Here is a 15,682-nt window from a genome sequence, read left to right on the forward strand (position 1 = left end):
CCAAGATGGCCGAAAAGCCCACATTTGCACCAGAATCCAGGAATACCGCGCAGTTTTTGCGCAAACCAAAATGGTTGCCTGACCTGCCACCCACCAGTGCGAGCGTGATGGGCCAGAAGCGCCATGAGTGAAACGTGGTGTCAAAGGAAAAACAGCAGTGCCTGTGAGCTCAAAAAGCGCTTTAAAATCACCTTTGTTTCTCTGAATGCAAGCTCAAAATGCCTATTTCAAACATCGCAAGATATTCAAAAATCTTACTGAACACCAGCAGACGTCTGGTAGAATGAAGTCTTGTGTGCATACCAAATTTGGAAAGATGAAGAGCCTAAAATAATGTTCATAACAAAACTGGCTGAGCTGTGGATGTCAGCAGCTTAAGTGAAAGTGGACTTAAAGCCACTAAACTCGAAATGTTTAAAATAAATGAGTGACCTAAATTTGAGTGTCACATAGGTTGCAACTGTTTAAATGTCATAGTTTTCAACTTAGAATCAGCGTTCTCGCTGCATGTGTCAAAATTGTAAGTTTGATTTGAATGAAGAAAAACTGGAACAAACGTGACATTTGGCTGAAGCCTGGCTTAAAGAGATTGAATTTTGCCCGGCAACTACCCCCGACAGGAGTTGAAACTTGCCCAGCAACTGCATTCACAGGCCTGGCTGCATTCTGCTGCCCCCACCAAAAGGAGATCACACCTCTCTGATTGAATCAGGGGAGGGGTGCCTGGGACTGCAGGAAAACAGAACAATGAACTTTCCTTGGCTCAGGCCTAATGCTAAATCAGGGGGTCGTAAATGGCTTCCTCTTGGAAGGAAATGGGAGGAGCGCTGCCTCTGTGAGCCAGCTGATCTTGGAGGCGGGGACAGACAGAAATCCCACCATGTGCTTTGGAACCTAAACCACACCCATCTGGGCCAGAGCATAATTTTAAAAAGATGGATAATTCATAGTACGAAATTGTCAAAATTTTATATAATTAATATCATTATTCCTGTGATTTTTCTGTGCACATTTTAAGAGGTGTTAGGACTCTGTGGTATGTTCTGGGGGGGTAGAAGCGGAAAATTGGGTATTACTCCAAATGTATGTATGTTAAAAATCTGACACTTCATCATCTGATGCCCATATTCCTTGCGCACATTTGTGTAAATTTTGAGGAAAAACCAATATGGCGAAAGTCACTAAAAAGCGAAAAATGTTGTTGTTTCTAAACCCAAGCTCGTAGAAACATGTGCCTGGAACCAAACTGTACCTTAAGCAATCTGTGATGTGTACATGTAATTTCAACGACGTGTGTATCTGGGAAACCTGTTAGTTATGAAAAATTAATTTTCTAAGTAAAAGCAAAGGGACGTTTCTTCAATAGATTGTAAAATGTAGCAACACTCTGACTGACAACTCTGTTCTCCAGTGAGAGCACAAAGAATTTTCTAGCCTATCAGGATCCTCAGAGGGTTGGCCATAGAAAGTCAGCCTTCCCACCTGCTTTCACAAGACATAAAAAGAGCCACTGAGACCCAAGGAGACACATTCACTTTCCACTTCAAACTGATTTTTTGCCAAGCGCTTTGCCAGACGACTCCAGAACCAGAACTCAGAACTTGCAGCAGAGAGGCCTAGTCCAAAAGGTGAATCCTTCAGAGGCCCCAGAACCCAGCAACCTAACCAAACTATTCAACAGCCGGGCTGTGCTGTTCGCTTCTGGCTAGAACTTTTGCCAGAACCAGAGACCCAGACCAGACCGCGGTGCCAGTACCAGACCCAGAAAGCAGAGCTGTATCCCGACCGCCGAGCAGACCAGACTGCTGTGCAGTGCCAAGAACTTTTGCCAGAACCAGAGATCCAGACCAGCAGAGCAGAGAGAACCACAGCTAAACCTGACCAGATCTTGACGGCCTAGTTTAAATTTATAGTGTGAGTATCCAGCCAGAACTGTGCAGAACCAATCTCTTAGTTTAAAATAATCTAATTCAAACCAATTCCACCTATTTAGAACTGCATAGAAATTGTGTGTCCATTCTGTGATTTTAAACCTGTGAAAGTGTCATTTGTCATTCTGAGCTTTATTTTAATGTTGAGAATCGACCTCCACTAAATTGTCCGTATCTTTTGAACTGCACGTGCTAGGAACGAGATTTAACTGTCATCTTAAAGCTAAGAATCTAGGCTTTTCAACAAGCCTGTCTTTCTACTCCTTATAGTTTTTCCGTAATCGCGCTCGACGCATTCGGAAAAAGTGCTGCGAATTGCAAACTAGCTCAATCTCACCACACGTTAAAAAATAGCTGTCTCTTGCTTGCATTGCTGAAATTCGTTTTCAACCTGATAATCCCTCATGAATCATTGCCAGTGTTGACCTGAACTAATTCAAAGTAGCTCACATCTACCCTGAATCTCCTTTAGGGAATTAAAATAATTTTTAGCATATTTTCACTTCTTTGCAAATCACATGTAAAGTATTTTTGCCTGTGTTTTAAAATCATCCCTCTTGCTCTAAGCTTGCTAGGGGGGAACTGAATTGGTATTGAATTTCATTGTATTCCTGAAATTGTGTGCTCCCCTTCCATCTCCTTATATTGCATAGGGGGGGGAGTGAATTGTCAAAAGAAAAAGTGATCATATTATCTCTTGTGGAAACCATCTCAGATATTTCTGTGCTGCATTCTTTTCCATCATTGCATTTCCTTGAACCATAAAAGCTTCTCAGCTACCTTATCCTTTCTATACCAACTCCTAAGTGATTAAAAAAAGTGTACTAGTATAATATTATCCATTGTTGATCACATTCATAAGTGCGCTATCAAATATTAATTTATTTATAAAAGTGTGATATATATATATTGTTTAATTTTTCAAATAAATCTTTTAATTTGCAAAACAAACCTACTTCTTGGCTCAGTGAGGTCAGGGGGATTCAAAGAGAGGGACGTTATACAAGGGTTTATCATCCAGATCAATGAACTTATCATAAAAATATATAATTAAGGGCTTCCCTTGGGCATCCCAGACTCGGCATTGACTTAGTTGGAGTGCTGAATTGAAGTCACTTAACAAAGCTTGTTGCCAATGTGTGAGTTAATTTCACACGATGCACTCCTTGCAAGCCCATGGAAAGGGGAAGCAGGAGTCACATATGTGTCTGGACCCTAAGGCACAAACAAGGAGGGTACCAACAAGAGACAAGCCTGCATGGGTCCAGCTGGAATCTACAGTGGATGCTATTGGATGCCACACAAAGCAACACACTGTCACATAAATGCACAACAGACACAAAAAGTTACAAAAAAGAAAAAATCCCATGGGGGACTTGGGGGTGGGGGTACACCCAGGAGGGAGAAGGTGCAGACTTCACATCAACACCCACATGTGTGGATGATGAGAGGAAAAAAAAATCCTCCATGGGTCAAGGGGCTACACGGCTATCACTGATCAGGAGACCTGTCGCTGCTGTCGCGACCCTCCTGTGTTGCATCAGAATGTGTTAGTGGCAAGGGAGGATCACCACATATAGCCCTGGTCTGGTCCTCGATGGCAGTGGCCATGGGGTACTAAGATGCTTGCATCTGCAACATGCAACATGATGGCTCAGAGGCGCATTTGCTCCGTGATGGCACGAGTCATCAGTTGCATCTGCTGTTCAGACCGTCTACTGCTGGATGCCTCGAGTGCAGCCAGCGTAGTCCTGAGGGACCTATACTCCAACCTCAGGACTTCACTGTGGGCCCGACCCTCTGCAGCCAAGGATGTGCGCATATTCCTCAGCTCTGCCCGTCGGCTCCTGTTGCTGGCCAGCATGTTCAGCCTGTGTGAGCGGCATGTGGACCACAATGCCTGCTGCTGGTGCTCCATCTTTCTCGCCAGGAGTATCATGTAATTGGCAACCCTATCCATGCCCTGAGCCAACATCTCATGTGAAGCAGCCTGTTGTTGTGCAACAGCATACATGGCCTGCTCCCACAAAGTATTGCCAGCTAACACACGGCCACCGAGTTGGTGGACCCTACGTCTGCCCTGGCCAAGGGAACCTGGCCCTTCATGTGATGGCGCTGCCTGTGGCTGCAGGACTGCATCCCTCTCCTGATCAGCTGGCCCAGGCCCAGGAGTTATTACTGTGGTGCGTGACCCTGCAGCCGTAACCACCACAGATGGACTACCCAACACTGACTGGCCCTGTGAGGGGTCTTCCCCCCTTCAGACGTTTGGGATGCAACAGCACCCACAGTCGATGTACTCACCTGTGACATCACAGTGGTATCCATATCTGTTTCACCGCCAGAGCCATAGGCTTCCTCAGAGGCAGACTCAGACTGAGTCATGTCCAGGATGGCCTTCAGCACCAGTGGATCTTCATGGGATACCACACCACGTCCTCCACTGGTGGTCGTTAGCGCCTCAGAATCCTGTACCTCATCCACCTCCTCCTCTGCATCCAGTGCCTCGTCACCTGCACATTGACAGAAAAACACATGAATAGCCATGTAAAGAGCGTAGCCCACACACATAGGCATCACAATGTCGCCATGCAACACAGCAACCTGCCATGTCACAAACTCCCACACGTACGCAGTGTCAATGCAAGTGACAGACAGCATAAAAGCAGACATGGACGTGTGTGGAAAGGCTAAATAACACATGTAGTGCATGGTGCACAGCACCTGCTCCAACCATTGAGCACCTCACTGGCATAGTCCATTCACCAAAATCCATGATGTAAACACACATATGCCACGTAGCGTGGCCATGCCTGGACTGTCAAACTGCATGAGATGGAACTTGCTGACTACTTTCCCAGAGCCATGTATGATGGATGTGACATGACATGACAAGTAACTCCCTAACTCAACACACACAAGTCTCACAAGTTGCTACAATGCAAGGCTGGTGTGATACGGTGAAGCCGGACACACACATCCCATGACGCCATGTCACATTCACATCATGCAAGTGAATATGCATGTTGAAGTTGATCCCTGTGGTTGTAAGTGGGAGTGGACAGTGCAGTACATGTGACCGTCATACAGATCAAATACAACAACCTGATTTCCTATGGGAATGTGGTGGGCTGGTGGAAGTGGAAGTGCATACATCATGTGTCAATTGCTGGAAGAAGGTTTTAGGGGGTACAGTAAACATCCACCGAGTGTGGGGGATGGCGGGGATGCAGTGCATGGGTTCAACTGTTGGCTCAGAGGCATGTGCCTGAGAACAGAGTGTGGGCAGGTGACTAGTGCATTCCAACAGTCATCCGGGACTCCAGCAGGGGAGAGGAGTAGAGAAAGCACAACATGTGATTAAGCATCATAAGTGGTTCATGACCTGGATTAGGTTCACCTCAAGTCATATTGAGGCACAGAGGCCATACCAGAGGGAGGCCACTGCCAGAGATAGTTCTTCACCTCTAACTGATTGCTATGTGAGAAGTAATTGACCCTGAGTGAGTAGGAAGGCATGATCAAAGCCCATGAGAAGGAAGCCAATGTGGAAGATGGATTTGAAGGAACTGGGGCCACAGGACCCATACGGCCCTGTGGACAATGGACCAGGATTGTAAATCAACAGTCGTACCCACTGTGAGCCACTGCCATCATTACAGTCCTATGGAGATACAACACATGCCCCAAGACAAAAGGAGAATTCACACAGTCCAGGTCTGGGTGAGTCACCAAGGAATGGGCGTAGAAGCACAGATTTCTTGCTTGAGGTATTTGCAGTACCACACCATAGGTATGACCGTTTCCCTGGAGACAGTGAGCTGTCATTGGAAGGTGAGGAAAGGAAGGTTACCCCAGCAGAGGTTCAGCTGGCAGGGTGACCACTCAGAGACGTCAGAGATGTGCATAGAGAAGGAAATTGTGGAGTGGCATATGGTCACAGGCTATCCTCTGTCACTGGTTGGAGAAGGAAGAGGGCCAAGAGAGGCCGGACAGAGAGTGAAATGGAAGGGAGAGCAGGTGTGCAGATGTCGTTTGTCAAGGTATGCATCACATCGTGAGTATGTGTGCTGCAGGCCAACAAGCACGTGTCAGTCCACCATGACATGGATCACCCATGGCAGTCATGTAAATGCATACTGAACTGACGGACAATCAACACACTTCATACAAGCAACAGACACATGTCGTGGATGCACACGCATCGCCACTCACCAGACATCCCCTCATAAATTGGCAGGTCTCCCACGCCTTGGATCTGTTCCACATCAATCATCTGACTAACAATATCCACATTTGGAGTGAGTCAGAGGCGTTGCTGGGGGGGGCTGAAGGAGCTATAGCCCCGGGTCTTATGGTTGTAGGCCGGGATAGAAGCTCAGGACCAACCAAAAAGGCTAGCTAGCCCCCAGTCCCGACAATCTCAAAATTAGCATAGCCCTGGATCTTTTCCAGACTTAGCAACACCCCTGGAGTGAGTTCTTTGTTCTCTTCTGCTTGTCCACCTCCAGTCACCAGAGTAGAGGTGTAGTTGGCACCCAGCTTATCTTTGACTCGTTGCCAGAGGTCATTCCAACACTTCACTGCCTCAGAAGCTGTGCGCCTCTCAATGCCCAAGGTGCTTATAGGATCGGCGACACACTGCCAGTGGGCCATATGCTGGGCATGTATATGTGTGCTACCTGCCCACACAAGCATGTCATGTTCGTGTTCCCGCACATAGTCCAAGAGGATCTGGAGTTCCCCATCACTAAAGCTCCTCTTCCTTGACATGCAGGTCTCCTGTGTCGTGCCTCGGGACTGAGCTATTTTGCCTACTGCACGCTTTCCCTTCTTGCAAGGTTGTGCAGCCCCTGAGTGGCTGGGACCACTTGGGTCAGTAGGGGCTGGAGCACTGGTGGACTGGGCTGAGTCATCAGCCACTGATGCTGTGAATGTAGGTAGCCTTGCAGGCATATGTACCTGTGTGCTGGTGGGTGGACCTTTTTCCACACGTCTCTTGCCCTTAGGGACATGGACATGTGCCCCTCGGTCACCCTGGCCCTGGGCCATGGGCTGGGACCACTAAAGGCCTTGCTGGGTGACCCTGAGTGGGTGGCGCTGCATCTGCCCCTGCAGCTACCTGACCCTGGCTGGTCTGGCCAGCAGATGACAGTGCTGACCCTGGTTCCCTGGTGCTGGTGGCAAGTCCCTGCACCACACACATATTGCCCCTAGAGACATGGACATGTGCCCCTTGGTCTCCCTGGCCCTGGGTCAGGACCACTACAGGCGTGGCTGGGGGACCCTGAGTGGGTGGTGCTGCATCTGCCCCTGCAGCTACCTGACTCTGGCTGGTCTGGCCAGCGGATGACAGTGCTCTTCCTGGACCCCGGGTGTTGGGGATGTCAGCATCAGCTGCATCTCCCTGACCCTGTTGAGTGAGGGGCATGTCTCTCCCTGCATGGACCTGGAACCTTCGGCCACCTCGGCCCCCTCGCCCACCTCTGCCAGCTTTGCCACCTTGCCCACCTCTGCCAGCTTCACCACCTTGTCCACCTCTGCCACCTTCGCCACCTCAGCCCGCTCAGCCACCTCTGGCAGCTCTGCCACTCTTCCTTACTGTGTTGTGTGTCACTGATGCTGACCAATGTTGGTCATGTGTGTGCACACATGCATGCATGTGTCATGTTTGACTTCCAATGCCATGGGGCATGTTCTGGTGTGAATGATCAATGGAGGGGTGTTAAGGTGCACTTGGAGTGTGGAGCGTGTGGTGGCTTTTCATTTAACATGTGCTGCATACATGTGTATTGGTCCACATTGTGTTGGGGTCTGGGGGTCTCCCATGAGGTGGCGCCTGCCTGCAGGTTACTGTCACAGGTGTTGAGGGCGTGGGGGACATGAGGCGGGGCCTGCCTGCAGGTTGCCATCACAGGTGTTGGGGGCGTGGGGGACATGAGGTGGGGCCTGCCTTCAAGTTTCCGTCACAGTGTTGGCGGGGTGGGGGACATAAGGCGGGTCCTGTCTGTAGGTTGCCATCACAGGTGTTGGGGGAGTGGGGGACATGAGGCGGGACCTGCCTGCAGATTGCTGTCACAGGTGTTGGGGAGGTGGGGGACATGAGGCGGGCCTGCCTGCAGCTTGACGTCACAGGTGATGTGGGGTCCCATGTGGTGTGGGCTGCCTGTGGGGTTTGGTCACGGGTGATGAGGGGTCCCATGTGATGTGGGCTGCCTGCGGGGTGTGGTTACGGGTGATGGGGATTGGAGTGTGGCTGTCCCGGGAGGAGGGGTCAGCTTCCAGTGGATTTGTGCATGTTTTGCGGGGTACGTGCTGAGTTTCCACACGATTTGGCTGGTGTGCGTCCAGTTACGTTCAGAGTTTCCACACGATTTGGCTTCGTACCCCAGACGCACCGCAGCCAATCGCGTGGAAATTCAGCGCGTACCCCAGACGCACCCCAGCTAAATCGCGTGGTAACTCAGCGTGTACCCTGGACGCACACAAGCCAAATCAAGTGGAAACTCAGCGCATACCCAGGGCGCACCCCAGCCAAATCGCATGGAAACTCAGCGCGTACCCCGGATGCACACCAGTCAAATTGCGTGGAAACTCAGCGTGTACCTCGGATGCACACCAGCCAAATTGCGTGGAACTCAGCGCATGCCCTGTCTGCAAATAATTTTCACTCGATTTGGCTGGGGGGGGGCTGTATTCTGGACCGGGGATGAGGCGGGGGCTTGCGCCGCATTAGGCATTTTGCTGGCTTTTTACTGCGCGTGGGGGCGTGTTGGGGGCGTTACTGGCGCAGCTTGATGGTCTTTGCCCCACGGCTAGTGTTGCCTCTGTGAATCCATGAATATGTGTGCCGCGCAATTGTTTTTTTGCAACACGGCGGGCGCTCGCATGGCGCACGCTCCTTATCGGCACACGGAGCGCAGCGACTATCCTGCGCTAGATTCTATGAATCGGGCCCTAAATGTCATTGTTGTCCATCTCCATGGCCCTAAGATGTCCAAACATTGGTCTCTGCAGCAGAGACACAAACAACTGTGCTAAACCCCAACCCTGCATACTCAGGGACAAATGAGCAGTCATACCGCTGCCATGTCTGTGTGGAACAAGATGGAGCGCATCTCTGGCAAAAAACTGTCTTTCCGGAGCTCTGCTCCGTGTAGACACAAGGCCCCCACCCCCCAAAGTTGAGTAAGCTCTCTGCCCCTGAGTGCTGTGTGTCGCCTGAATGTTCTTAAGACAAATGGCCCTATTCATGGAATTTCTTGCACAGTGCAGAGTGACTTTTCACTGATACAAAGTAACTTTTCACTGCCAACAATGCAAAGTTACTTTGCACCAGTGAACTGTCACTTTGCACCGTGCAATACATTGCATGAATTGGGGCCTAAGCATTCAGGAAACAGCTGCAAGTCTAGGAAACTGCTGAAAGCAGCAGAGAGCTTCCTCCACTGCAAACATAGAGACAACTTGTCAAAAAAAGGATGTCTATGCGTGCAGCTGAGGCAATAGGCATCCACTACAAAGACTGCATCTGAAAGTCACCCTTTGCTCAACAGTCCAAACTCAAACAATGAAACCGTCCAAAGCTGTATATCTCATGCTTTGCACACATTTAACTGTCAGGGTGACTATTCTGACAGAGGAAATGATCACCATACCAAGTGTGCATTGCACGCTCAGAAGGAATGAGCGTTTGAATTACTAGCACAGACAGGTTTGATAAATTGGCGGTCATTCCTATGTTCGCCAAAAATGCACTTTGTTTTTATGCAAAGCAGCCAGCATCTTATATTCAGGGCACACACATCATTCAACTCTTAGTTCCACCCCCAATCCCACCCACACTTCATAACCTCCCGCCCCCTGCAAAGCGGATGGGGGGGGAGTTCCCCCAGGAAATTGTGGCAATTTCCAGCACTGCCACTACATGTATATACTAACGGAAAACTAATAATATGTTGTGTTTTATGAAGCGTTGCTTACCAGAAATCCTAGTTGGTAACAGGTGCTACTAATCGCCATCATTGTTACCCACATTTCTGATACTCAGTCTATGACCTTGAAAGTGCAAAGGCAGGAGGCCAGAGAAGAGCGTACCCCTTGTTCGAGCATCCCCTTCAGATGCCCACAGGTTATAGGCATAAGGTTGGTTGTGCCTGTTTTACCTGCCCCCCCTGATGGCCATCTTCATATAATGGTGCATTTGGTGCACTGGCATAATAGGGCCATTTCATTTATTTTGGGGCATTTATATTGTAATTGTGTTTGTGCATCCTAAATATGGGAAGCACGTGCAGGACACTAGGATACGAGGATTAGAACACGCACAGGAGCTATTTACAGGTTTCTATGTTAATGTGTCGATGGTCAACTGAGAGTTACATTGAAGGAGATTCTAGACAGTTGATGTGCTGCACCTGACCTCACACAGCATCTTGCAAACAGAGTGGGAATAAAACGCTCCTTGAAGAATCTGTGGCTCACTGGCTGGAGAGCTCCTGGGCGATGTGCTCGGCTCTGACAAGGGGCAAGTCTGCATTTCATAAATTGGAATTATGGCTGGGCTGAGTTATCCCTTAAATTGAGTACTTATAAAACATGGCACAAATGATCCCTTATCCACTATGGCTGTTTCCCATTGGTTAATCTGTGGGCTATACGAACTGGTATTGCTTGCAAAATCCTGCCAGGTTACTGTTCCTCAATCCTGCTCCTTCTCCGTATTCCACTATCACTGTAGTTGCTGAACACCACTTCACTGGCTCTGCCTTTCCCAGCAGCTGATGTGGGGTCTGCCCCACTCTTAAACATCACTCACCCCACTGCCGAGCACGCTCTCCATTCTACCCTCACACCCTCAGGCTCTCCCCACGCCCCTTAACCTGGTCCACTGCAACACATGCAGCCCGCCTCACGGGGGAGAGGGGCCTGACAGATGAGTAGCTCTAATTTGTGGGCTACACCCACGTCCGGCCCTAGGATTTGCTGGATACATGGCAGCAAAAGTTGTGTGGGGCCCCCCTTTATTTGTATAAACAGTGACATCTGTGATATTACAGAAAATTATAATATAGAATAAGTCTTCAATACGCAACAGTATCGTGGGAAGTTACATTAAGAACGTGTTGCCATGAGTAAGGCAGGAGATAAATAAACTGTGACGTACAGTGTAGGAATTGTCACTATTAGTATTTACCTATGTGGAAATATCAGAAGTGAGGCTTTTATTAAATAACAGACCGTGTGAGCTGAATACCTTAAATAGACGTTTAATTTTGGCAGATAAAGCATAGTGAGATAAAATGATTTTGCAGGAGCACACACTTTGGTTAAGTAGAGATGCTGGGATTTTAGACGAGTCTCCAATTCAGGAACTTGAGCACATCTCTTCCCACATGTAATTGGTAGAAATGTTTTTTGTAAAAGGTATTTTTGAAATGTTGGTTTGAAAACACCATCTGACTGGAAGGCATTGCATAACAATCGTTATTGTGTTTTGCTAACTGAAGTTAACTTTTGTCTTTGCAGGTGTTTCCCAAGTGTGAGAGACAGAGAGAGAGAGAGAGAGAGAGAGAGAGTGTGTGTGTGTATTAGTTTGACTGTCAAAAGATAGAAACTATTAACAGGGCTCAAGTCCTAAAGAAAAGTGGGGGAACGGGGGGCTCAATAATATATGCGTAGGCGCTGAATACATGGGGGCAAATGGCATAGTTGCACCCGTTCTCCTTGCCATGCTCATATACATCATTGGTTATGGCAGGGTTTCTTTCTCCTCTTCTGCTGGGCACAGGATCAGTGACGTGTTAGCATGCATCTTGCAAAATTGGCAAGTGCTGCTCACTTCAAAAACGTGAAAGGAGCATCATAATGGCCCACCTGACCTATGATTGGAGGGGTGGGTATGTCAAATCTGCTTTGCGGGTGTGGGAATAGGATGCTGAAAAGACAACTCAGCAGGTTAGGTGACTGTTGCTGTGATGTTATGTGTTTAGAACTTCCTGTAAACCATATAGCTTCTTTCCTATTCCTGCTGTAAAATGTAATGTTTTGAATTGGGGATGGGTACAGCTTCTTCGCAACACTCAGTGTGGGATCTTTGCCCCCGTAGCAAAAATCAAAAGCTGCCACCTATTAATATATGTACAGTAAGTGAACATATCTTAAAGTGGAATATACACATTTTGTTCAATTGACCTTTCGCTTTAGAAGAAAGATCACAAGACAAATGAGCCTTTACTATTCAGAAAGAATTATCAAACAGGAAAGGTAATCAGAGAGAAGATAATTTGCAATAACTATCCTGGCAAAGTATAATAGGTGCCCACCTTTTAAAACCAATGTTTTATAATGAAATATTCCAATGAAAACAAATTCCAAATAGGAGACTTGTGCTTTAATGACACTTTTATGTGGTCCTGTGGGTAACCGTCTGCACTGGAAACATGACTGCCTGGGGTGAAATCCTAGTAGCCGAACATGTGAGCAATCAAAACATTTTTAGACACTGGCCTCGAAAACCCCCAACAGGGCTTGACCGCCCCTGAAAAAAGTGGGCAGATGCTGTTCATCTACATGTATCCTTGACTGGTGCCCTAAAAATTAGGAGAAAGCCAGAACCAGAGAAAATAACCCCTCCAGTCTCCAGGATTGCAACCTCTCTTGCCACAGGCTTTCAGCAATACTCAGTTTTACAAAGATAACTTGAAAAGTACACAAACCATAGTAAAGTACACACACAAATATATAAATACTTATAGAAATATGGAGACAAGCAATCATTATCCCGATACACAAGAAGAGAGATTGGGCCAACTCCTCGAACTACCAGCAAAATGCCCTTTTAGATACAGATGGCAACATTTTTGCATCTATAATTTTACAAGAACTCGAAGAATGGGCAATTACTACTTGCAGGTTTCAGAAATTCCAGACGGGATTTCGTAAAGGAATGAGCACTATTCTTAATGGGTGTATTATGAATTGTCTCCAAGAAAAAACATGGGGCAAGGACGCACTGCCTATTTTATGTGGCTGCATTTTTTTGCAGGCCTTTGATACCGTCAACAGGGCATGGCTCTGCAAAAAATAAACAACAATTTCTTTTTAAACAAATAACCAAAAACAGATCACCAATTAAAAAAAAAAGATAAAAGATAAAGGTGATCAAGAGATTAAAAAAACGAAAAAGAAATACATCAAAAAAGATTTTCGTAAAGGTTTTGTTTTTTCTTTTGATCAAGTATCAAGACTTGTTTGCTCAAGACTAATGATATATACATAATGTTTCTCATATATGTATATTACCATTTGTATATTATTTATTTTTGACTATTAAGATATGGTTATTGGGAAACGCACATGTGTTTTAGAGCATATGTGTTTGTTTTTCCTGCAGTGATTTCGGATTATATCCCAGCAGAAAAAAGGTGTGTAGGAGTATGGGGTCTGCATTTTCACAGTTAGACTCAGCATTTCAGCATTTTAATTTTAGTGAGGGTTTGAACTTCAACTGGGGCCCAGGGTGTTAAACTCATTGCTGGACGCAAGTGTGTGAGTCTCAAGCAGAATTAAAATGATGCCAATGCAGAGAGCACATGCCTGCAATTGCATTTTACTTCATGATGATATTTCAATGAACTGAACTGCACTAAATATAGTACTAACCTAAATCTAACATACTAATTAACCCAACCCAACCCCATTCAACATGTAATAGATTCCCATAATAACATTCAGTGCAAATTAGCTCATGAAATAAGTTGGATGCAGACTGATGAAAATGCATAATGCTCTTAAAATGGGAAGAAAAATTGACTTTAAACGTGCAGGCTGGGTCCGCGCTGTGTGGTAGCTGAAACATGTGAAGATCTGTTCTGCTGAAAACATGGTTTTGTTTTGGAGCAGGAAGGACAAGAGAAAAAAGAATTTTTTTTCTCTTCTGCAATGCAGTTAGCACAATGAGAAAGGCTGATCACATGATTCTTAGTGGGATGAGCTGGCCAAGGGGAGCTGCTCATGGTTGACAGGGTTTGTCATAGAAAAGGGTTTTGAGGCAGAGTAGAAGGGCATTCCTCTTCGAGCACCGAGGAACAAAAGAGGCAGAAGCGCTGGTTGGTGAGCAGACTGATTCCGGTGCATGCAAGCTGACTGTCTTCTGGGCTAAGGCTGACTAAATCTGTCTCTCCTCGGTTGACGATCCTTAGAAAAACTGCAGTCTTGAGAAACCTTATCTGGGTGTCCCTGTACAAGGCAGGCAGAAAAGGTGGGGAAGATTTCACCACTAAACTGAGTCGGGAATATCACCAACAGATTTAGGTAAATATGAGGTTAAGTGAGGTGCTGGTTATGTGAATGATACTATATCGCAGGTTAAATTGTTCTGTTTATTTTAGGTGCTGTATTAGAGATTCTAATTTCAACATGCATGTACTACTGTGTTCATATTTCTCAACGTCTTTCTGTTTTTTGAAACAGTATTTTTTCTTGCAAATTTTTACGAGACCAAGGTCTTTGGGGCTTTGCACAGATAGAGTGCTGAAAGCCATTGCAAGAAGAAATTGACTTGCACTGTGAAGTACAATGTGGGCATAAGTGTCACTGTGTGTAACTTGCATAATTTTATTTTACAATAAAGAACACATTCAAAAAAGTAATTTAGTATCATTATAGTTAGAGGCTGAATGAATGTGCAGCATTTCAGTTACATGCTTTACATTTGTTGAAACTCAGCCAAAGTGGCATATTTTGGCATTGTACATACGATACCACAAGAGGGCATACGCCAATTAGTCAGAGTGTATTAAGTTCAGTATTTGTTTGTTGTTAGTGACCTTTGTAAAAATAATTATTAGGCAGTATTCTGAAATCAGTCTCACCACTATAAAAATACCCCAACATGTTTACCACAATATATTGCTAAGGACTATAAAATACCACCAATTACCACCATAATAAGAAAATACCACAAAGTAATAGAGCCTAAAATATATCTTACACTCTGCCTGCCCTACATGTGCTCAGAACAAAGACCCATGGGGTTTCCTGGTGGGTAAACTCTGCCCACTTAGCCTTCTTTCTGCACACTGGAAAGATCTTTTAACAGATTTCATAGTGGACTTACCACCTTCTAATTATTGAACAGCAATAATGGTCATGATGGATCGCTTCTCTAAAGTGGTTCATTATTCTCCCCTCCCTTGAGTGCTCTCACCAGCATCATGGATCTGTTGTTCATCAAGGTTATCTTCTGCTAACTCAGTCTTCAGGTCTCCATCAGATCTGACCCGGTACCTCAGTATAACAGTCATTTCGGATCAACCCTCTGCAAACTGGTAGGAATCAAATGACATTTATCCTTGGGTTATCACCCTCAATTTAATGGATTTACAAAATGGTTCAATTAAACATGAAAGCAGTACCTTCGGTGCTTATCGTCGGCTACACAGGATGACTGGTATCAGCACCTCCCTCTGGCGGAGTTTGCAAATAATAACAGCAAGTATAGTGCCCTTCAGTGCATCCCCGTTTATTTACTTGTGGGTACCATCCTCAAGCATTTCTGTTGCACTTGAAGGAAGAGTACTTTGTTCCATCAGTAGCCAACCATGCAAATGCACTTCAGTTTGGTCAAACCAGGGCCTTTGACCTTCATGGAGAATCTCAGCAGAGGATAAAAACTTCTGCCTACACACTCTGTTCTCTGGAGCCTACCTAACAATTGGGAGACTGTGTCTAATTGTGATCTAAACATT

The 15,682-nt window shown here is 46.3% G+C and overlaps 1 protein-coding gene across 1 annotated transcript in view; it reads right to left on the minus strand.

The window, feature by feature from the left end:
* Positions 1-15,238, minus strand: part of LOC138520349 (uncharacterized) — a 55,563-nt gene extending 40,325 nt beyond the window's left edge. Inside the window, exons 1-2 of the mRNA XM_069632767.1 lie at positions 15,142-15,238; positions 4,236-4,444 (exon numbers count right to left, since the gene is read on the minus strand). Coding sequence (XP_069488868.1) covers positions 4,236-4,444; positions 15,142-15,238 — 306 coding nt within the window. The remainder of the gene's footprint in view (positions 1-4,235; positions 4,445-15,141) is intronic.
* Positions 15,239-15,682: the final 444 nt, after the last annotated feature.

This window comes from Ambystoma mexicanum, chromosome 13 (genome assembly GCF_040938575.1).
Source record: "Ambystoma mexicanum isolate Mex_15411 chromosome 13, UKY_AmexF1_1, whole genome shotgun sequence".
NCBI classification, from domain to species: domain Eukaryota; kingdom Metazoa; phylum Chordata; class Amphibia; order Caudata; family Ambystomatidae; genus Ambystoma; species Ambystoma mexicanum.